Source organism: Stegostoma tigrinum, chromosome 23, assembly GCF_030684315.1.
Source record: "Stegostoma tigrinum isolate sSteTig4 chromosome 23, sSteTig4.hap1, whole genome shotgun sequence".
Classification (NCBI taxonomy): Eukaryota; Metazoa; Chordata; class Chondrichthyes; order Orectolobiformes; family Stegostomatidae; genus Stegostoma; species Stegostoma tigrinum.
In genome coordinates this window covers 34,082,231-34,106,518 of record NC_081376.1, presented here as the reverse complement: position 1 = coordinate 34,106,518, position 24,288 = coordinate 34,082,231, and the positions used below count along the sequence as shown (strand labels likewise).

Sequence of the window (24,288 nt, the reverse complement as noted above, 5' to 3'; positions counted from 1 at the left end):
CATGCACCACCTAAACCAGAGAACTGATCACAAACTGCCTCAACTAGAGTTCAGGCATGCCACAGGATCATGAAACAAGCGGTGTCTCAGAAAATGTTAGTTAATAGGCACCAATTTCCACAGTAAGGCACACAAAAAACAAGATAAAGAATTGAAGCTGTTGAGGAGATGCCAAGAACAGAAAGACAATGAACAGAGAGAGGTACAAACCCACATGTCAACTGCATCCAAGGTTGAATTGGGATACAAGAAATATGTTGAGCTAGTAAAGCTGCCTACCTTGGTCAAGTACTTTACAAATGTTTTGTCACTTTATAAAATGTTTCCCCAAGATAAGGCCCCATGTTATTTAAAGTACCAAAAGAAAAAATATTAAGTGAGTGCAAACTCTCAGAATTCAACTTTTAAATATATTAAAAACTTACCAATGGAGCTGACAGCTACAGAACGGTGCTTGGACAAGGAACAAAAACAATGGCTTCACTTTTCCCAACATTTAAACAGAGGGGATTTCTGCTCTTCCATTAATATATGTCGAATAAGGTATCTGGTACTTTAGCAACAATAGAAGAATCAAGCAAACTGGAAGTGCAGTACAGCTGGTTACTGTAAGAGCACATGTGAAGATTAACACTGTGCTTTCACTCTTGTTCTTAGCTGCTTAATTTTCACGTGGTTTTGGTCACCTACAAGCTTGTACCATGTTCTACATCAGCAAAGCAGACATATCAAAGCAAATCCATATTAATTCCTGTGCATTTTTAAATAACCTACTCATGGAATGTTGGCATCACTCAAAGTGTCTGCATTCATTGTCTCCATCCCAACTACTCAAGTGTGTGGTGAGAAACTACGTTTTTGAACTCGTGCACTCCCCCTGATGTCGAGGAATCTACCTTGGTGTTAAAAGGAAATTCCAGGACTTTGACCAAATGATGATAAAGAAATGGCAATATAGTTCTCGGTCAGGATGGTGTAATTCTTGGTGAGGCACTTGGAGATAGGTCAATCTATCTGCCTGCTGCCACTCTCCAAGATGGCAGAGGTCAAAGGTTTGGAAGAAGTTGCTAAAGGTTTTGTCCTATAATTCAGAGCACCACAGGCCTATTAGGGAAAGTAGTCCCATGACAAATCATAGAATGCCTACAGTGTGGAAACAGGCCCTTCAGCCCAACAAGTCCACACCGACCCTTGGAGCATCCCGCTATAACCCGCCTAATCTACAGACCCCTGAACACTAGGGCAATTGAGCATGACCAATCCACCTAACCTGCACATTTTTGGACTGTGGGAGGAAACCAGAGCACCCGGAGGAAACCCACGCAGACACGGGGAGAATGTGCAAACTCCACACAGACAGTTGCCCGAGGGTGGAACCAAACCCAGGCCCCTGGCGCTGTGAGGCTGCAGTGCTAACCACTGAGCCACTGTGCCACCCTAAAGAGTGATATTGATACAAACTGAAGGGTTGGATACAAGGATATATTTCTGCTTAGTGATTAGGTCAATAAGAGTCTTAACATCAACTGACTGAATAGGTACGAAGTGTTCATCATCCCCAGGTGATCCATCAATTTAGTCTTAAGGCCGAGTCATTCACTCACCCACATGGCTCAGCAACGTGCTGCCAAGACTTTATTTTTATGGGCCTAGCTGTTACAATAGAGATCCTCTGCATCTGACATGTTAAAGTAACAAACATGATTTTGCCGCATGTACTTTTGTCCAGATATTACAGAATACACTTTGCAATACAAAACAGGGTGAATGCAGCACCATAGGAACCCAATAATAAAGAAGGACTGTTGCTAAATATAAATAGAGCACTGCATCCTCCAATTACTGGCTATTAAACATAATGGTGTAGCTGAACTTCAGTGAAACTCTTTCGATTCACTCTAAAATGCTTCAAAAACATTACTGCAAAATTAAACAGAACCATAAAAATGCTCAATGGACTACATTCAACAACCAGGAAAGCATGTTAACAGTACTGCACCTTTGCTGTTACTTCAGAGTTTTTAAAAAGACACTGAAAACAATTTTGCCAATTCTGTTTTTACTGTACACACCAATTCAGAGATATCAAATTTCTTTTTGCTCTTCTTCCTCCACCCCTCAACATTTCTTAAATGCAGTGGCTCTCACTACAGTAAAATTCCTGGGCTTCAGTACACTGCTGACACTTTATCCAGCTTATGCAGCAAATAACAGCCAAAGGCAAAATCATTTTTGAGCTTTGATTCTGTCCTTTACTTGATGCTCATTTATTTCTGGGCAGCCAAGTGGAGAGAAATGGAATCATAGGATAATGATCAAGAATAAGAACACTGAATTTAAAGACTGGGTCAGGGGTGAGGGCAGTGTTCTTTAAAAATACTAATTTCAATTTGAGGACAGCTAATAATATACTACTCCAGCAGTGTTGAGCCAACTTACTTTTTAAATAGCAGAATAAAATTAAAGCCACTGCAGGCTTCTGCCACATTCTGGAGTCACTGACACCATTTCAAATAAAGCTGTAAAGCATATCCTTCACACTAACATATCATTTACTTTGTTGTAAAATCCCAATTCTACGACTTTTGATTGTATCTTACAGTGTGAGTGAAATCACAAATCCACTTAAGCTACTGTTTGCCTAGCACACCCAAAATGCATACAGTAAATGGCAGCTTCAGACAGTATTTAACTGTTGCGAACAGTTGTTGTTACAACTAAGAGTTAATTATTATTTAATTGACAAACTACATGAAATCAGGGACCGTTGACAGGTGATCCCAAGATTGGATTTTGAATCCTGAAGACAATGCTTTTTATTGAAATAGCAACAGTTAGTATTTATATAGCAACATTTAAGATAGTAAAGCCTTCTGACAGTGCATTAATTAAAATATACACCAAGCAACATAAGGTGATGTTAGAACAGGTAACAAAACCTTAATCAGAGAGCATGACTTTAAAAGGCAACCTTGAAGAAAGGAAGAGAGAGGGGTAATGAAGTTCAAGTCTGCTGAAGGGAGGAAAGAAAGACTCTTGGAAGGTAAAAAGAGTTCTACTGTGTAGATTTTCAGGAAAAGAAAGAGTTGTGGGTCAATCATGGCAAGCATGAAGAGAAGAACTAAACAAGTCATTAAAAGCAAACATTATGGGGACATGCATGGAAATATACAGCACAATATAAACAGATTTGGGACAGAACAGGGTAACTGCAAAATACGCAGTGAAATGATTGCAGATATTGGACCTACCCGACCTCGGTCAGTTAATGAGCCAAACTTAGGAGGGGTCTGGTGATTCTGAAGAATACATGAAAGATCATTTAGAATTGCAAAAATTTACTTTTAAAAGAAACAATTACAGGCAATTCTTATTTTGAAACAAATGCACTGCTTGTCAATGTAATCTTTGGCTTAATTACAATATCTTACGTTGATTTTGATTATGAGAATGCTCCCATATATATATGTATCTTTTGTTGAGCCAGCAAATAAACTTATAAGGTTACTCTTGTTTACAAATGAAGGTGGACTAGAAAAGTTAATTGATTTGGATAAATAATTTTTTTGAGTTCAAACTGATTGATCAGAAATGTAAAAACAAACAAATGTAAATACAATAAAAAATGATCTTGTAATTTTGAAACATTATAACAATTTAGGATTAAAATGGCAAACTTTTATATCTCCATTTTAAGATATGAAACCATAAATAATATTTGTCGCCAAGTTGAGAGATTTCTGTGCTGGTTCACATCTTTGATTGTTTAGAGACTTCAGTCAACCTATAGATCAGATAACTATACGTTCTACATAATCCCCTAAACAACAATAAACTGACAAACATAACAGATATGTTTTTCAACAAAACTTCCATGACACAGTAACATAACAGAAGCCTACGCTGCAGAGACTGAACTGTCATCACTGCTTCAAATCTGGAGCATACAGTATTGGCAGACAGCAAAACAGTATTATTCGAGATAAAAGGGACTGCCCAATGTACAGGATTATTTCAAGATGACAGCATTATTGTAGAAGTATTAGAATGATCAGCCACAATAAAACAATGTTTTGAAGGAAAAACAAATAAGCAATTGTTTCTTACAAATAATGAGCTACTTCAGTCTGAAAAAATAAGATCAAGTACTATTTGACAACATGGATTATTCACTTTGCTTACATTTTGAGAAAAACAAACTAAAACCAATATTTGCATTTTAAAACTGCAATAGGCTTTTCCCAATATTATGCTTCTTGAAGAAACAAAATATCTGAAAAAGTTAAATTGACAGCAAACTTACCACTTATTTCTAGACAACACATTCATTTACCCTCACCATCCTAAAATTCTTAAATCAATTAACAATTGATAAAGAGACATATGGATTAAAACCCCAGTGTGACAGAAGCAACAAAAGCATGTTGATGAAACCTTTTTGCTGGTAACAAAAAAGGTACTCCATTCACCACAAATATATTAAGATCTTTCTTTTAAAAAAGCAGCAAAGGTATTTCATACAAATGCATCTCTTAATAATATCCACCATGCAATTTCTTGCTAACAGTTGTGTATGACAAAATCTCTAAGGAGAATGCCATCATTTGAACAGAAAATTATTATAATTACTGCCATGCTAACCTGTAAATATCCAAACCCCTGGCCATCAGGTTCATTAAAATGAAATATTGTCTGATATTTGCAATTTCAAGGAACGATAGTGACCATCTTATGTGATGGATAGAATAAAATTTGTGCTTATAAACAGTCATACTTTAAGTTATTGTAGCAAGTGTGTTTTAATGTAAAAGCATTTGTAAATGCTCATACAAAACATTCATGATTGCAGTAAATGCTGTTTAATATCAGAAACAATGGGTGCTATAACCATGCAGTCATGGAGTCATGGAGTCATTAAGGGCAAAAGGAAAAAGGCAAAAGTGAGTAAATCAGCAGCTCATACCTTAACATTGAAAGCTGACTTTCCAGGGGAGCTGGAGGTTTCACAAAATTTATTCTTCATGAAATTACGATTGCAGATCTTTCTTGATTTATTAAGGTCATCATAATCCGTAATGGAGCAAATAAGGTACTGTTCGTCGTCATCACTATCCTCTCTTGAGTCTCTATTTCCATTGCCAACTCCTTCTATGTCAAAAATCAAATCATCCTCAGCCATGCTGAAAATGTTGATGTTCCAAGCTTCAGAGTATTATTTAGCAAAGCAGATTCACCTGTAAACAGTAAACAGATTGTCTCATCATCCGTATGCATTATAATTGATTTTGCTCAATTACTGCGAGTTTATTTTAAAAAGCAAAACCATAAAAGGGATTATTTTTAAGGGAGTGCTTTTGTTTGCATTATCTACAGTTAATGTTAATTTTCAATTCTGGCTCTGTTGCAGGAAGTCACAAAATATTTACATTTGCTCTTTTACCAACTGCACAAACATATTAAATTCATATCAGACCCATCTGTTGACGTAACAAACTCCTCTTCTGCTTGATTCATTATTTTACCTCCCCTTTCGTGTGGTTCTTTATCACAAGTTCCTGCCAGCAGGGCAGGGCAATTCAGATTGTTGAATGGGGGCAAAGTGTCAACTGAAACCAGTGATGTTCAGTGACAGCTGGCACAAGCAGCAACTATGTGACTATGAAAGTAAAGACATCGAACTAAAAATCAATAAAGTATGTTGAGAACTCTGCAGATGCAGCAATATGACGTATCCAAAATAGAGAGCACATATTCATTTTCTGAAGCTTCTCATTACAGAATGCAGCCGTCAGCAGCTATAAAGCCAACTAAAGATGTTATTTGAAGCCACCTCCTCAACTCTGATACTGAAATGTTTCTGCTAGTGCTGGTAATGATCAGACAGTAACGTTATCGAGCACACTTCGACTAAATTAAGCAGCAACAAGCAGTGCATCTGCGACTGAGAATATACACACACACGGTCATATTTACGGTAGCTGTTCACAAATGCTGCAAACTAAGTGATATACAAAGCATTTCGGCAATATTTCAATAGCATGGTAATTAAAATATTTGTTGCTGTACAATGTAACTCACAGAACATCGGGCTCTATGCAAAAGACACTCATTGTCAAAAGAATTTTCAATTCTTCACTTGGAAACATAATTTCATTCTTGTGCTACATGATTTTATCATTCACCAACCTGGGCAGACTTAATGACAATCAGGTCAGAAGTCACACGACAACAGGTTATAGTCTAATAGGTTTATTTGAAATCAAAAGCTTTCAGAGGCTGCACCTTTGTCAAGTGAAATGCAGAGTGGCACTTAGGCACAGGATACATAGCACAGAGATCAAACGATCATATGACTGGTGTGAGTGGAGTGTCAACAGGTTGAATAAGTCGTCTCTGCAGGTAATCAAAAATAGTAATGGTGTAGTAAACTGTCAGCAGCGAATTATAAAGTGAAGGACATGATCTTTAATCCATTTATTTGAGGCAGAGAGATAATTACAAAAAATTAAAAGTGAGGCAGTGCTGGAGACAAACCAAATGGCTGGAATAACAGGAAGAGTCTCGTATCAAGGGGCTAACCGAAGTAATAAGTAATCCAAAACCGTACAAACTAATTAAGATAGCAAGATCATAACACTCACTTAAGAAACGTGGAACACTCGCATAAATCCTTTGGAACTCAGTCACTGCAATACTGTTAACCTCGCTTCAACTGTATTATTAAAATTCAAGCACCCCACTTAATCTTCTCACGTCATTTTAAAGTTTCTCAGTAAGACATTCAGCACCTCCTTTCCCAGCGAAACTAACCAGTAACCACACTGTTCTGATGGGAGTGCATGGCACATGACTTTCCCTGTGCGTTGGTGCGAGATGTCGTTGCCGCCCACATTCAGACTTGCCAGTATTGTATTTAGATCTTCTAGTGTTATGCTAGTGATTCCGATGAGATAACTTGTTTACATCGACTCCAATCCCCATCCCTCATGATACATTTGGATCTCGTCAACATCTTTTCTCCACAAAACGTATTTCTGCATAACTATTAATGAAAAGTATCTGTATGTTTAATTTTAAAAATATAAGTGGCAATGCTGTTCCTGATTTTAAAGCAGCTACACTGGTGCAGTCTTCAAGCGCCAAGCCAAATATTTCACTACTTCCGATTTTCAAATTAAATGTCCCTTGCTACAATGATACGATTGTCCTCTGCAAATAAACAGCTACGGTCATTTTATTTGCACGACACGTTCCCTTGCACTGTACGGTACAGAAATGATACCCGAAGTTGTTCACGCGTAGTACTCGAAACAAGCAGCTCCCGAAGACAATTGAGAAACATTCTGCAAATTATAAATTAATACAAAAGCAAATGACAACGTGGCAAGAGACTGGATAGTAACAGCCGCTTACTGTAAGACTTGGAATCTTGAGATCCAACATACGGTAGCAAAAGTTGAGTTTTATGAGGTCCCACGTACCTAAACGCTTGTTGTTAAGGAGGGTCTACTTGCAGGCTGACTCGGTGAGGGGTACATGCGTGGAAGAGACGTCTCCAGATATCGCCTCCCCTCTCACTAGGTTACTGACCCGCCCAATATGGGTTCGGCGTGTACATGTGCGCCCCACAGTGCGCACACTTCACCGCACGTACACACAGCCTACGAGAGCACAAACCGTTCCCGAAGCCAGCTTGTGCCTGACAGAGGACAGACAGAACCGAGTAAAAATAGGCGAGTTGTTGATCTGCACGAACAACCTGTGCAAGAAAGTCCTGAAATGCTTACCATCACAAGACACAAACGCTGTCCATGCAGCAACTGATTAATGCCGGATTTTTTTTACTTCACATGTTTTTCCGCTTTTTCACACAATTTTAAATTGCACTGTGCTTGCAGATCAAATCATAACTGAAACTCAACGAAAACCTGACCTAAACACATTCCAGTGAAACCGTCTTCCCCCAGAAAAATTACAATTTTAACTAAATTACCGCACTTCTTTTAATATGCAAAAATTTAAACTCTGTGTTAGAAATAAATAAATTTAGGATTTAAACTCAGACCTGACTGGTCTCTCAGGTATAAGTTGCAACTCCGTTCCATTGCATTACTTCCAGGGGCCGGGAGCACTGTTTAAACTTCTGCCCAATCTATCTGTCAATCATTCAGCATCGCCAGAACAGATAATCCTGGTATGAGATAGGAAGGTGTGGAGCTGGATGAACACAGCAGACCAAGCAGCATCAGAGGAGCAGGAACGCGGACGTTTCTGGTCTCGACCCCCCTGCTGTGTTCATCCAGCTCCGCACCTCTCATCTCACTTTCTCGGGCATCTGCAGTTTCTACTATCTCTAATCCTGGTAGGAGTACGTTTTTAAGATAATAAAATGTGAGGCTAGATGAACACAGCAGGCCCAGCAGCATCTCAGGAGCACAAAAGCTGACGTTTTGGGCCTAGACCCTTCATCAGAGAGCTCTCTGATGAAGGGTCTAGGCCCGAAACGTCAGCTTTTGTGCTCCTGAGATGCTACTTGGCCTGCTGTGTTCATCAAGCTCCACACTTTGTTATCTTGGATTCTCCAGCATCTGCAGTTCCCATTATCACAGGAGTACGTTTTTTATTCTTTTGGGATCTTGCTCTGTAAAAATAGACAGCCCGTTTTCTTACACACTGACTAAGATTCAAAAATGCTTAATTAGCTGTAAAGTGCTTTCGGGTATTCGGAGGTGCCTGAAAACCACTATATAAATACAAGTTTTTTTTAAATACTTGTCTGTGTACTACAATTTCCCCATACAGGACTGTGGCAGTACATCATACAAATATCATGCAGTATGGCTTTTATGAAGAACTACATTTCTGAAAGTACGTCTCAAAAAACTTATCTTTCCTATGGACCCCACTATTACACTGGTGAATATGCCTTCATCCATTCATCCTGTTTCTCAAATCCCTCTATGGCCACATCCTTCCTTACCTCTGTTGGCTCCATCAACCTTGCAATCTCAGTTTTGTTCCAGTTGTAATGTCTTCATTACCTTACCATTGGCAGATGTACCATCCTAATGTCCCTCCTTAAACATCTCCACACCTGTCTGCCTTGGTACTGTCCTGAACATATCTCTTTGACAAATCTGTCCTAATGTCTGTTTATGTGGTTTGCTGTCAAAATCTGACACTGAACAATGAAGTGCAGTGGGATATTTAACTACATTAAAGGCACAATATAAATGCAAATTGTTATTGTTTGTCTGCGTCACCCCTTCCCTTAAAAAAACTCAGCAAATCCCATTCCCTCACTGCTATTCTGAATTATACAAAAGGGAAAAAAAATATTGCCAGAGTAAATCATTCCACATTCAAAGCCAAATATCCCTGCTTTAGATAATTTCTATGACTTAACACTTCACCCAAGTAATAAATTTGCAGAATGGAAATGTCTATTTATTTAGCTGCACTCACTGTTCTTAATGATCTAGGTGCAAGGGTGAAAGCCACAGGATGGGACAAGCAGTTCAAATGTCACAGCTGCACATAAGGCTCAGATAATATACAAGCCAGAATCTGAACCTTTTTGAAGTATATATATGTTAAACATTAATGTGCTTAGAAGTGTAATAATTGTTGTTGAACTGCCACTCCATAAAAACAAAAAGAAAGACTTTAAGGCAGCTTGCTTTGTGATTTAAATTAAAAGCATCTACCAAAAGACCAACAGCATATGTAACTTGGAAATGTAATATTTCCCATGTTTCTCTTGTGCCGGTTTCAAACTGTGCCACAGCCAAATTCAACAAATTGATTTAAAAACGTAAAATATGAAGTACACATCAGAAATAATGCTATGCTAACCTGATTCCATGATTCTGAGGTTAAGAGAGAAACAGTTAACATTTCAGCTCAGTACATTCATCAGACTTGAAACATTAACTCATCTTTTTTTCTCTAGAGAGATGCTGCCTGCCCTGCTGAGAACGGTCAGTATTTTCGATTTTCATTTCAGATTTCCAACACCTGCAGTAATTTACATTTGTTAACAAATTTATGCATATAAATACATCACAGAAACAGGCCATTTTGCCCAAATGATCGATCCCATTTTTATTATCCACACAAATCAGTTCCCTAATTATTTAACAGAAGTGTGGCAACACTTACAACAGCAGTGACTCCACAGGTCTCAGAAAGTCTTCAACAAGCAGCTCACAATGATCAGAAGTTGACATGTAAATTGGGAAGATGAAGCAACTCTGAGAATAGAATCAAAAATCCACATTCTGTGTTCCTTCTATGTAAGTGGGCTACTGAAAGATAAAAGCACAAAAAGCAGTCACTTTTTTTTTCATTCATGGGATGAGGGCATCGCTGGCTAGGCAGCAATTATTGCCCATCCCCAATTGCCCAGAGGGCAGTTAAGAGTCAACCATATTGCTGTTGGTCTGGAGTCACATGTAGGCCTGACCAGGTAAGAATAGCAGTTTCCTTCCCTAAAGGACATTAGTGAACCAGACGGATTTTTCTCCCCCAACAATCAACATTAGACTTACAGTCATCATTAGACTCTTAATTCCAGATATTTATTGAATTCAAATTTCACCATCTGCCATTATCTGGGTCTCTACATAACAGCTTATATTCACTAGCTAAAACGTCACCAACTTGAAATGTTAACTCTGTTTCCATCCACAGATGTTGCCTTATGTGCTGAGTATTTCCAGCTTTTTTTTTAAACTTCTCTCGATGGAGATTTGCTTCAATTATTCTTAGTGTCAGTAACTCAAATTGGAATACACCTTCAATACTCAAAACATGAACTTCACTTCCAGAATACTGAGAACAGTTTTAGTGCCCTTAACTAAGATAAGTTGTACTTTAATTGGAGGCAGGTCAGAGAAGACTATTTGATCCTGGATATGGAGGAATGTTCTTTAAGGAGAGCTTGAGTGGGTTCTCATGTACTCATTGGAATTTAGAAGTTCAAGAGGCGACCCTATTGAAACATATAGAAATTGTCAATACAAAAACTGTGTTGGGTGTTTTGAAAAGCATTAAGGTAGACAAGTCCCCAGGACCTGAGGAGATCCTCACAGAATACCGATGGAGGTCAGGGAGAAAATTTTTGGGGCCTTATATGAAATCTCTGCATCCTCTTTAGTCACAGAAAATCGGTCCCAGAGGACTGGAGAGTAACCAATGTTTTTCCTTTGTTTAAGTAGGGCACCAGGGATAATGTGGAAAATTTTAGGCTGGTGATTCTTACATCAGTGGCAGAGAAATTATTGAAGGAGATTTTCAGAGACAGGATTCAATCACATTTAGAAAAACATGGACTTATTAGCAACAGGCATGGCTTTGTGCAGGGGAGGTCGTATCTCACAAACCTGACTGAGTTTTTTGAGGAAGTGACAAAGATGATTCATGAGGACTAGGATAGTTGTCTACAGGGACCTTAGAAAGGCCTTTGACATGATCTCTCATGGCAGACTGATATAGATGGTGAAGTCACATGGGATCCATGGTGAGCTCGTTAGACAGATACAGGACTGGCTTGGTCATGGAAGACAAAAAGTAGCAGCGGGAGGGTGTTTTTCTGGCTGGAGATCTGTGATCAGTGGTGTAAGGCAGAGGTCAGTGCTGGCACCCCTGTTGTTTTCAGTAAATAATTTATTTGGAGGAGAATATAGGTGGTCTGACTAGTAAGTTTGTGGACAACGCAAAGATTGATGGAGCTACAAATAGTGAGGAGGATTGTCAGAGGATACAGCAGGATAGGCTGGAGAGTTGAGCGGAGAAATGGCAGATGGAATCCTGACAAATATGAAGTGATGTATTTTGGAAGGTCTAATGCTGAAAGAGATTTACACAGGAAATAGCAGAACCTTTAGAAATATTAACACACTGACCAATCTAAACGTACAGGTCCATAGTTCCCTGAAAGTAACAACACCAAGTGGATAAGGTGGTCAAGAAGGCATATGGCATTCTTGGTCAGGGTATGGAGTATAAAAATTGGCAAGTAATGTTGCAGCTGCATTGAACTTTAGTTAGGGCCACGTTTGAAATACTGTGTACAGTTCTGGTTACCACACTACTATAAGCATGCAGAAGTTTTGGAGAGGGTACAGAAAAGGTTTACCAGGATGTTGCCTGGTTTGGAGGGTATTTGCTATGAGGAGAGATCGGACAAACTCGGTTTGTTTTCATTTGAATGCCAGAGGCTGAGAGACAACCTGATAGAAATTTACAAAATTATGAGAGGCATGGATGGAATGGATAGTCAAAGTCCTTTTCCCTGGGTAGAAATGTCAATTACTTGGGGTCACAGGTTTAAGGTTAAAGGGGGCAAGCTTAAGGGAGATGACAGAGGACCATTTTGTTTTACACAGAAGGTGGCTAAGTGCCTGGATTGCACTGCCGGGGGCGGGTGACAGAAGCTGATACAAAAGCAACTTTTAAGAGGCACCTTGACAAATACATGAATAGGCAGGCAATAGAGGGACACAGACTGCACAGCAAAAAAAGGTTTTAAGTTTCAAAAAGTGTCATATGTTGGTGCAGGCTGGGTGGGCCTGTTACTGTGCTATACTGTTCTTTGTTTTTATACGATTCGTAGGGTAAAATAAAACAAAGAATTGCTAATGCTGGAAACCTGAAACAAAAAAACAGGAACAAAGAACAAAGAAAATTACAGCACAGGAACAGGCTCTTCAGCCCCTAAAATCTGCGCCGATCCACATCCTCTATCTAAACATGTCGCCTATTCTCCAAGGATCTGTGTCCCTCTGCTCCCTGCCCATTCATGTATCTGTCTAGATACATCTCAAATGACGCTATCGTGCCCGCCTCTACCTCTCATGATTTTGTAGACCTCAATCAGGTCCCCCTCAACCTCCGTCTTTCTAATGTAAATAATCCGAATCTACTCAACCTCTCTTCATAGCTAGCACCCTCCATACCAGGCAACATCCTGGTGAACCTCTTCTGCACCCTCTCCAAAGCATCCACATCTTTTTGGTAATGTGGCGACCAGAACTGTACACAGTATTCCAAATGTGGTCGAACCAAAGTCCTATACAACTGTAACATGACCTGACAACTCTTGTACTCAGTACCCCATCCGATGAATGAAAGCATGCCGTATGCCTTCCTGACCACTATCAACCTGCGTTGCCACCTTCAGGGTTCAACGGACTTGAACACCCAGATCTTTTTGTGCATCAACTTTCCCCAGGCTTTTCCATTTACCACATAGTTCACTCTTGAATTGGATCTTCTAAAATGCATCACCTCACATTTGCCTGGAATGAACTCCATCTGCCATTTCTCTGCCCAACTCTCCAATCTATTTCTATTTTGCTGCATTCTCTGACAGTCCCCTTCTCTATCTGCCACTCTACCAATCGTAGTGTCATCTGCAAACCTGCTAATCAGACCATCTATACCCTCCTCTAGTTCATTTTGGTATTGTTAGAAAAACTCTGCAGGTCTGGTAGCAATCAGTACAGAGAAATAATAGAGTTGACATTTACAGCCCAGTGACCCTTCCAGTTCTGATGAAGTTTCACTAAGCTCAAAACATTAACTCTGTTTTTCTCTCAGACCTGCTGTCAGATCTGCTGAGTTTCTCCAGCACTTTCTGATTTCATTTAAGATTCCTAGGGGTCTTGATCAGGTTTCCCTCTAATTTTGTGAACTGCATGAACTCCTGAAATGTGTGAGTGGCAGCAACTTCTGGAAACAGAAGTCAATGCCATGACTGGCATGTTTATGCCAGTCGCTGAACATCAGAGTGGTCACGTGGTTTACAGGGAATATAGGTTTTGATTACTCATGTGGGAGAACCTAGAATGAGAGACATAATCTCAGAATCAGGGGTCACCCAGATAGGACAGATAAGAAGGCATTTCTCCTCTCAGAGTAATGAAACAGATAGCTGTAGAGGGTGGGTCATTAAGTATATTCAGGACTGAAATGGTCTCATTTTTAATCAGTCAGGGAATCTAGGGTTATGGGAAAAGGGAGCAAAGTGGAGTTCAGAATTACAAGTACAGCCATGATTTCGTTGAATGGTGAAGTGGATTTTATGGGCTAAATGCCCTACTTCTGCTGCTACATCTTATGGTCTTATTCCTTACTCTATTCTAAAGGCATATTTAGTCCTTTTGATTACAAGAATTAATCCAACTAAAGGGCCAATCTCCTACTGTGAACAAAGACCTGCAAGGTACTTCTGGACCCCTCCACCTGCACAAGTTAACAATCTGTAAGCATCACCTGAATCACACAATGGTTCCTATCTCTGCAACAGCCTATAGCCCGACAACCTTTCAAGATCTTTGTTCACCTCCAGTTCTGACCAATCATGTCCCTGGTTTTCATCACTCTATTGATGGTTGTGCCTTCATCTTACTCAGCTTAAGCTCTGGCATTCCCTCCTTAAAAATGCTCCTTAAAGGGAGTCAGTGACCCGATGGTAATGTGACAATGCACAGATCCAAACCGATCCCTGGGGACACAAGTTTGAATCCAACCATGGTGAAATTTGAATTTGATTAATAAATCAGGAATTAAAAGCTATCCTAATGACGACCATTAAACCATTGTTGATTGTAAAAACCATCTGGATCTAATGTCCTCCTTTTAGAAAAGAAAATCTGCCAGCCTTATCTGGCCTGGCCTACTTGACCCACAACAATGTGGTTAATTCTTAAATGCTCTCTGAAGCCTCACAAGCCACGCAGTTATACCAAACACTAAAGTCTAAACAAAGGAATGAAACCAGCAGACTACCCAACATTGAACTGAGCACCAGCAACAACAATTGTGAATCTAACCATGCCAAGTTGTCCTTATTAACATCTATTAAATGAAGCAGATTCAACATGAGAAACTACATTTTTTACACAGCTAGTTATCATGTAGGGTATGCTGCCTGAAAGGGCGTAAGAAGCAAATACAATCATAACTTTCAAAAAGCAATTGCTTATATACTTGAAGGGAAAGATTTTTCTGGGTTATGGGGAAACAGAGGGGAGTGCAACTAGTAATACAGCTCTTTCTAAAAAGTGGCACAGGCACATCGGACCAAAGTGACTCCTTCAATACTTTCTCATTCTGTAATTCTATGATTATTCCAAAAATTTCTTTGTCTGCATCAGATTTGGATGCCTCATTCAAAGAGAAAATAATTTCCCTTTAATTCTCAGGGATTTTTTCCCTTTCTTTATTTCTTAAGCTTGAAAGAGCTTATGGTTTACATTTTTGCTAACCTATCTGAAAGTTTATTTGATGAAATGTGAGGCTGGATGAACACAGCAGGCCAAGCAGCATCTCAGGAGCACAAAAGCTGACGTTTCGGGCCTAGACCCTTCATCAGAGAGGGGGATGGGGGGAGGGAACTGGAATAAATAGGGAGAGAGGGGGAGGCGGGCCGAAGATGGAGAGCAAAGAAGATAGGTGGAGAGGGTGTAGGTGGGGAGGTAGGGAGGGGATAGGTCAGTCCAGGGAAGACGGACAGGTCAAGGAGGTGGGATGAGGTTAGTAGGTAGCTGGGGGTGCGGCTGGGGGTGGGAGGAAGGGATGGGTGAGAGGAAGAACCGGTTAGGGAGGCAGAGACAGGTTGGACTGGTTTTGGGATGCAGTGGGTGGGGGGGAAGAGCTGGGCTGGTTGTGTGGTGCAGTGGGGGGAGGGGGTGAACTGGGCTGGTTTAGGGATGCAGTGGGGGAAGGGGAGATTTTGAAACTGGTGAAGTCCACATTGATACCATATGGCTGCAGGGTTCCCAGGCGGAATATGAGTTGCTGTTCCTGCAACCTTCGGGTGGCATCATTGTGGCAGTGCAGGAGGCCCATGATGGACATGTCATCAAGAGAATGGGAGGGGGAGTGGAAATGGTGTGCGACTGGGAGGTGCAGTTGTTTGTTGCGAACTGAGCGGAGGTGTTCTGCAAAGCGGTCCCCAAGCCTCCGCTTGGTTTCCCCAATGTAGAGAAAGCCGCACCGGGTACAGTGGATGCAGTATACCACATTGGCAGATGTGCAGGTGAACCTCTGCTTAATGTGGAATGTCATCTTGGGGCCTGGGATGGGGGTGAGAGGAAAGTTAAGGCAAATGTCAGGAAGAACTTCACTCAAAGGTGTGGTGGTGGTGGTGTTGGTGTTGGACTGGGGTAGACAAGGTCAGAAGTCACACGACACCATGTTATAGTCCAACAGGTTTGTTTGAAATCACAAGCTTTCAGAGTGCTGCGCCTTCATTACTCACACCCCCATCCCAGGCCCCAAGATGACATTCCACATTAAGCAGAGGTTCACCTGCACATCTGCCAATGTGGTATACTGCATCCACTGTACCCGGTGCGGCTTTCTCTACATTGGGGAAACCAAGCGGAGGCTTGGGGACCGCTTTGCAGAACACCTCCGCTCAGTTCGCAACAAACAACTGCACCTCCCAGTCGCACACCATTTCCACTCCCCCTCCCATTCTCTTGATGACATGTCCATCATGGGCCTCCTGCACTGCCACAATGATGCCACCCGAAGGTTGCAGGAACAGCAACTCATATTCCGCCTGGGAACCCTGCAGCCATATGGTATCAATGTGGACTTCACCAGTTTCAAAATCTCCCCTTCCCCCACTGCATCCCTAAACCAGCCCAGTTCACCCCCTCCCCCCACTGCACCACACAACCAGCCCAGCTCTTCCCCCCCACCCACTGCATCCCAAAACCAGTCCAACCTGTCTCTGCCTCCCTAACCGGTTCTTCCTCTCACCCATCCCTTCCTCCCACCCCCAGCCGCACCCCCAGCTACCTACTAACCTCATCCCACCTCCTTGACCTGTCCGTCTTCCCTGGACTGACCTATCCCCTCCCTACCTCCCCACCTACACCCTCTCCACCTATCTTCTTTGCTCTCCATCTTCGGCCCGCCTCCCCCTCTCTCCCTATTTATTCCAGTTCCCTCCCCCCATCCCCCTCTCTGATGAAGGGTCTAGGCCCGAAACGTCAGCTTTTGTGCTCCTGAGATGCTGCTTGGCCTGCTGTGTTCATCCAGCCTCACATTTCATCATCTTGGAATCTCCAGCATCTGCAGTTCCCATTATCTCTGAAAGTTTATTTGAGCTGTCAACCTTTGAGTAATGAAGGCGCAGCACTCTGAAAGCTTGTGATTTCAAACAAACCTGTTGGACTATAACATGGTGTCGTGTGACTTCTGACCTTGTCTACCCCAGTCCAACACCAACACCACCACCACCACACCTTTGAGTGAAGTTCTTCCTGACATTTGCCTTAACTTTCCTTTCATAGGTAGTGGGGTATGGTCCCTTCTTTCCAGCATATTGTACCTCATTATGTATGGCTATGTTTTCAGTTCTGGGTTATGATGACCAGCATTCTCGATAAGGAAGGGTTTATTGGTGGCACCCCTATCTGCAAGACGGAAGTGTGTGGATTCAAAAACCCTCCAAGTCCTAAAATCAAAACAATCAGAGTTGACACCCTATGGAGTACGATCATGCAGATAAAATATTGCCCTCTGACCATTCCCCACCGACGCCAAACATGCCTCTGCTCTATTTGCCCCTACTGCTAATTATGTCCCGTCTGTCTCCCCATGCTACTCCCACCGCTCCATCGCCTAAACCTAAACCTAAACTTAAACCTAAACCTGTCCTGGCCTTCCTTCACCTGTCCCTCTCCCTCCACCTCCTGAGGCAGGACAAGCCCTCAGATGACAGTTGAGGGCCCACGCCTCTCGCCTGGAGTCTGCCGGTCGAATGTTCCGAAAGCACCCGGTCAATGTCCAACAACCCGAACCTACCGTCAATCGGGGACGGAGGTGAAGACCTGATCCCGGGTTCAGGCCGCTGGCGAGCGCCGCGTGCACCGCCTATAAAAACCGGAATCAAACAACCAGAGCAACAGACAACGTAGACAGTGCGGCTGCGCAAACACTGGGAAATACCGGCTGGGAAGCGCCTACTCCACTGCGGTAGCGTGGCCGAGTGGTCTAAGGCGCTGGATTTAGGCTCCAGTCATTTCGATGGCGTGGGTTCGAATCCCACCGCTGCCATAAGTGTTTTCTTTTCCAAAACATTCAAGCACATCATAACTTTTTGAATAATAGAGCTTGAAGATTGCACGTTCAACTAGCTATTCAGATCATAACCAAAGACATTTTGATAGAAACAATCGTTGTATTGTTGCAGAAAAGAAGGAGACCACATAGCCTATCAAGCCTGTGTCAGCTCTCCGCTCGAGCAATCTACGTCCAGCTGTCCCAGTTCTCCACCTTCCCCCCACAGTCCAGCATCTTATTTCCCTTCGATTTTTATTCATGTCCCTGAGCGAAGCCACGATTGAACGTGCAAATACCACCTTTTTCAGCCAGTGCATTCCAGCTCTTCAAGCACTTGCTGTCTCGAAACATTTTCGGATTAATCAATTTACAGCACAGAAGGAAGGAGCCATTCGGCCCACTGTGTCCACGTTGGTCAATTAAGATCTGCCTACACTAATCTCATTTACCAGCTTTTGGCACTTGACCCTGGAGGCAACGAGAGCATAAATGAAAATACTGCTCTAACGTAACAACAATTTCTGATTCAATAGCCCCTAGGGTAGAGAGTCCCAGGTTTCCACTATCCCGTGGGTTTTCCTCAAGTTATTTTTGGCTGGAGGACTACGTAATTTTCATTACTGCCTCACTGGGCCAAATAATCTCCTTCTGTGCTATAATCACTCTTAAATTTATCTAGTGAGTTGCTCTCAGATGCTTCAAAAGAGTGATATGAAACAAAAAAATGGAGACCAAGCCATGTAAGGAGATGTTAGGACAGCTGAGGGTTATGTTTCAAGCAGCATCCTAAAGGACAATAAGGAGTCAGAACAGTTTAAGGCAGAGACTGTCATAGATTAGGCCTCAGTAACTGAAGACAAGGCTGCCAATAGTGCTGCAACAGAAATCAGAGAGCACCAGAGCTCAGAGGAAATTTCATTCTAGTATAGATGGATGCCAGTAACTTTTGATGCAGGAATACTAACTCCAGGCAGGGAATCCTGGAAGTTGTGACAAGGCAAGTAAATGTGTAAATACTGCTTAAATCTTGCCAGAGTTTCTGACTCAATCACTCTTTGAAGTGCTGTAACGATTTCCAGATTTCCAAAACCTCTGAGTGAACAAAAAATCCTTGACTCTCTACACCTTACCTTAAATTTATGCCTCCTTGTTATTTACCCCTCTACTAACTGAAAAAGTATTTTTGTATTCACCCTTTCAATGCCCCTCATAATCTTATACATTATCAGGTCTCCTCTCAATCTTCACTGATCAAAGGAAAATAACCCCAGTCTATCTACAGCTTCGGATCTCCATCCTGGGCAGCATCTCCTTTGCACCGTCACTCATACAATCACCTGTTTGCTATTATCTGGCAACCAGAGCTGCATACAGTCCTCCAGTTGGGGCCTAACCAGCACTTTATACAGTCCCAGCACAGCTTCCTTGTTCTTGTATTCTGTGTTTCCACTAATAGATGCAAGTATTCCATACGCCTTCCTAACCACATTATCTACCTTCCTTTAAGGATCACGTGGAAGTATCCTAGCATTCATTGTGTAATCTCCTGCCTTGTTAGTCCTCCATAAGTCTCACACTTTGCTGATGGTAATTCCATTTGCCACTGCTCTTCCCACCTAATCCATCTATTGATATCTTCCTGTAGTTTATGACTATCCTCCTCACTATTAACCACCCAACCAATTCTCAAATCATCCACAAATGTTTTCATTTTACCCCCTGCATTGAAGTTCAAATAGTGTCATACAGCACAGAAGAGGTCCTCAGCCTATTGAGGCTGTGCTGACCTATCTACACCAATCGCACTTTCTAGCACTTGGCCCATAGCTTTGAATGTTGTGACATTTCAAGTGTACATCCATATGCTTCTTAAAGGTTATGAGGTTTCCTGCCTCTACTGCCCTCCTAAGCAGCACATCCCAAATTCCCATCACCTCTTGGTGAATTTGTCTTTTCTGTTAAATCCCTCTAATTCTCCTTCCCTTTGCTATTGGTCCCCTCATCATTGACCCTTCAATTGAGGACCTTCCTATCCATGCTGCCCATGGCCCATATAACATTATTCACCTTAATCAGGTTCTCCCTGAGCCTTCTCCACTCTAAAGAAAACAAAATGAGCCTATCCTTTCTCTATTCATAGCTGAAGAGCTTCAACCAAGGCAACATCCTGAATCCCCTCTGTACCCCCTCCAGTGCAATCACATCCTTCCTTTAGGGTGGTGACCATAACTGTACAAACTACTCTAGCTGTGGTTTAACCAACATTCTCTACAGCTCTGACATATTCTTCATGTTCTTATAACTTATGCCACAGATGATAAAGGCAAGTGTCCCATTATGCCTTCTTGACTACCTTATTAACCCATCCTACCACCTTCAGGGTTTTGTGGATCCCATATAAAATCATTAATATACACCACAAATAGCAAGGCCTCAGTACTGAGCCTGTGGAACCTCACTATAACGAAACTTGCAATCGCAGAAATATCCCTTTACCATCACCTTCTGCTTCCTGATTCTCAGCCAGTTTTGGATCCAACATGCTGCTTTGTCATGGATCCCATGGATTTTTATTTTCCTGACCAGTCTGCTGTAGAGAACCTTACTAAAAATATTGTTAAAATCCAAGTAGATCATATCAACACTCCTAGTTACCGCCTCAAAATATGCAATCAAATTTGTCAAATATATTGTTCCCTGAACAAGTACACATTGACAATCTTGACTGATCATGTCCCTCCAAACGCAGATATATACTGTCCCTCAGAATTTGCTCTAATTACTTCCCCACCATGTAGGTTAGACCAACTAGCCTATAATATCTTGGTGTAGCCCTTCCTCTTTTTTTTCATAATAGGACAATGCTGGCAGATATCCAGTTCTCTGGCACTCCAATGGTTGCTGGAAAGGTTTTGAAATATACTACCATAGCCCTGATATCTTCTCCCTTGCCTCCCACAACTGTCATCTGGGCCTACAGTAATCTACTTTACAGTTGCTCAACCCATTAGTACCTCCACTGGCATTCTGTGTTCATTTCTACTAATATTTCACAGTCTTCCATCTAGATATATAAATACTGATATTGTCCTTTTCCATTATGAAGACCGTACAAAGTATTCATTGAGGACTGTTTATGTCTTCTGGGACCATACACTGACTAACTCCATGTTCCCTAATGGGGCCTAATGTCTTCCTAATTATTCTCTTTCTGCTTATACATTTAAGAACCCGGTTGGGATATCCTGTAAACCACCCAACAACACTTTCTCATGCATGCTCTATAGCTTTCTAATTTCCTTTTTGTGTTGCCTCTGCACTTTATATATTCCTCTACAACTCTGTCATATTGAGCTGTCATAGGGATTTTCTAAGCCTTTGCTTTTGTGTCCCTTCCAAGGATTTTCGGACCTGGTCCTACCTCTTGTCTTCCTGGAAATTTATCCTGTAGACTTTCTATTTTTTGCTTGAATGTCTTCCATTGTTATGACAATGTCTTATCGGTAAATAGCTGCATTCAGTCCACTTGGATCAAATCATATCTTAGCCTATCCTCTGGCCCATTATCATCCTTTTCCACAACTATCCTGAAGCCAAATGAGCTATGGTCACATCTCCAAAATGCTCCTGTATTGTTAGACCTTTAACCTGTCCAGGTTCATTTCTGAATATTAGTTCCAGAACCGCCTCCTGCTTTGTCATGCTTCCTTTATCCAGGCTAAAAAAAACTTTTCTGGATGGAATTTAAGAATTTTGTTCTTTCTTTAACTTGCATACTAGAACTGTCCCAGTTAATATTTGGGTAGTTACATTCCCCAACTATTACTACTTTTTTATTCCTATACTTCCCTGAAATTTGATCACGTTTGCTGTTCTATCTCTCCCTAACTGTAAAGAGGCCTGTGGTACACATCCAACTTTTCCTCTTTTATGTTTCTATTCCTACTGATATGGCCTAATCTGATTACTATTTAAAGATATTGTCCCTCCTCACTGCTGTAACTGATTTCCTGACCAATATCACAATTTGCCTCCTCTTGAACCCCCCTCTTTATCTCATCTGAATACACTGTACCAGCTCATTTACCTTATTCCTCAGGCACTTTGCATTAAAATAAATTCCATTTAGCCTGGCTAAATTCATTTCTTTCTTATCTTTTTACAGGGATAGTAGGAACTGCCAATGCTGGAGAATCTGAGGTAACACGGTGTGAAGCTGGATGAACACAGCGGGCCGAGCAGCAGCCTGCTGTGTTCATCCAGCTTCACACTGTGTTATCTCTTTCTTATCTTGTCTGTTTCTTCTGCCTTCCAGACTCATTTATTCACATTTTAAATTTTAATTCTACCTTAGCTTCTCTTCCGTCTGAATTACTTTTCAGGATCCCATCCCTTTGCCAATCTAGTTTAAATCTGCCCTCTCAGCATTGTCAGAGCCTGAAAAAAGCAGAAATGCTGGAGAAACTCATCTGGTAGTGTCTCGGAGAGAGAAGATATGAAGCAAACTCATAAACATTAACACTGTTTTTCTCTCTCCACAGATGTTGGCAGACCCACTGATTTTCTCCAAGATTTTGCTTTTATTTCAGTTTTCCAACATCAGTACTTTGCTTTTATTTAGAGTTAGCATTAACAAACCTCTCCATGAGGATGTTAGTTCCACCCTGATTCAGATGTAACCTGTCCAATTTGTACAGGTCCCAACTCCCCTAGAAATGGTCCCAAAGTCTCAGTAATCCTAAACTATCCCTCCTCTGTAATCTCTCCAACTAGACATTATCTGCTGTTTCCTTTTATTTAAAGATTAGATTCCCTTCAGTGTGGAAACAGGCCCTTTGGCCCAACAAGTTCACATCACCCCTTGGAGCATCCCACCCAGACCCATCCCCCTCCCCCTAAATCCACACACCCCTGAACACTACAGGCAATTTAGAATTGCCGATCCACCTAGCCTACACATCTTTGGACTGTGGGAGGAAACTGGAGCACCTGGAGGAAACCCACGCAGACACAGGGAGAATGTGCAAACTCCACGCAGACAGTTGCCTGAGGCTGGAATCGAACCCAGGTCCCTGGTGGTGAGGCTGCAGTGCTAACCACTGAGCGACCATACCACCCCATACTTACACTGGAACTGGGAATAACCCAGAGATTACCACCTTTGAAGTCCTGCTTTTCAATATTCTATCTAACTCTCTAAGGTCTGCTTGCAGAACCTCATTTCTCTTTCTTCCCATGTCATTGGCTCCAACGCAGACCACAACCTCTCTGCTTCAGAATCTCTGCCAGCCAGCCTTTGATGATGTCACCCAAGAGGTAACATACTAACCTGCTCAATCAGACCAGGATTCTGGTTAGACCACAGTTTGAATGTGACCCCCAGCAATAGTTCCTGAAATACAAAGTCAAGTAATGCAACAAAACCCCTGTTTTTCAGTACCTTGCTGAAGAGTCCAAAAAAACCAAGTATTTAATAAAAGACGGAACCACAAGGCTCCCTGTTTAAACAAGCCTATTTACTTAATACAAATCAAAGAACATGAACCTTAATAATTAAATTCAATCTTAAATATTCAATTACAATAAAGTTAAGAAAAATATAATTAACACAATTACTTATACTTCTAATCAAGTTTCCCAATTCAGTTTGCCTTTTTTATCCATTTATCTTACAGCCCTAAACATTCAAATCAACGACGTGCCAAAACTTTGATGATTAACCACTTGGTTTGGTCATTGTGTTATTAATGATTTGCATATGGGCTAAGATTTCTTGGGCTTTCCATTTACTTCTGGGAACAATGCCCCTTCAAGTCTCCTCCAGCCTTCGGGAAGGCATGGTTAAGCTGGATAGCTCTTTGTCTGCCAGCACAGGACATAATGTGTTGAATAGCTGGAAGTTTTCTATTTTTAAAAAAAATCTGATTCTAATGATTTAGAATTTGCAATGTTTAAGTCTGGCCTAGAGACTATGATTTTACAGAAGTGTTTAAGATGCTCAAGGGAATGTTCTAAAACATTACCTCTAATTAAACAGCAAGTGTAGGTTCAAATTTAATAAAAAGGTAAATTTCAAACCGAAAGCAAGAAATCATCAGGAGTATACTGATTAGAATTAGAATTAGGTTTATTGTCACGTACTCAAATAGAGAAGTACAGGATTATATGGAAAATCAGAAGATGCAGAAGGCACCAAATCTCATG

At 41.3% G+C, this 24,288-nt stretch overlaps 1 protein-coding gene and 1 non-coding gene across 8 annotated transcripts in view; one reads left to right on the top strand and one right to left on the bottom strand.

The window, feature by feature from the left end:
* eef2k (eukaryotic elongation factor 2 kinase) overlaps positions 1-17,933 on the bottom strand; it is a 63,531-nt gene extending 45,598 nt beyond the window's left edge. For 2 of the 7 annotated variants that reach the window (XM_048552217.2, XM_048552223.2), the window contains exons 1-4: positions 17,827-17,933; positions 10,162-10,307; positions 4,964-5,234; positions 3,252-3,299 (exon numbers count right to left, since the gene is read on the bottom strand). In XM_048552217.2, the coding sequence (XP_048408174.2) occupies positions 3,252-3,299; positions 4,964-5,179 (264 nt within the window). In that variant the 5' untranslated portion in view covers positions 5,180-5,234; positions 10,162-10,307; positions 17,827-17,933. Of the gene's footprint in view, positions 1-3,251; positions 3,300-4,963; positions 5,235-6,641; positions 6,808-7,413; positions 7,589-10,161; positions 10,308-17,826 lie in introns of those variants that run through there. The other 5 variants (XM_048552219.2, XM_048552222.2, XM_048552218.2 and 2 more) reach the window with 5 other exon arrangements.
* A 63-nt stretch (positions 17,934-17,996) lies between these two features.
* On the top strand, positions 17,997-18,078 carry trnal-uag (transfer RNA leucine (anticodon UAG)). The gene has a single exon. It is a non-coding gene; the product is annotated as a tRNA-Leu (tRNA).
* The last annotated feature ends 6,210 nt before the right edge of the window (positions 18,079-24,288 follow it).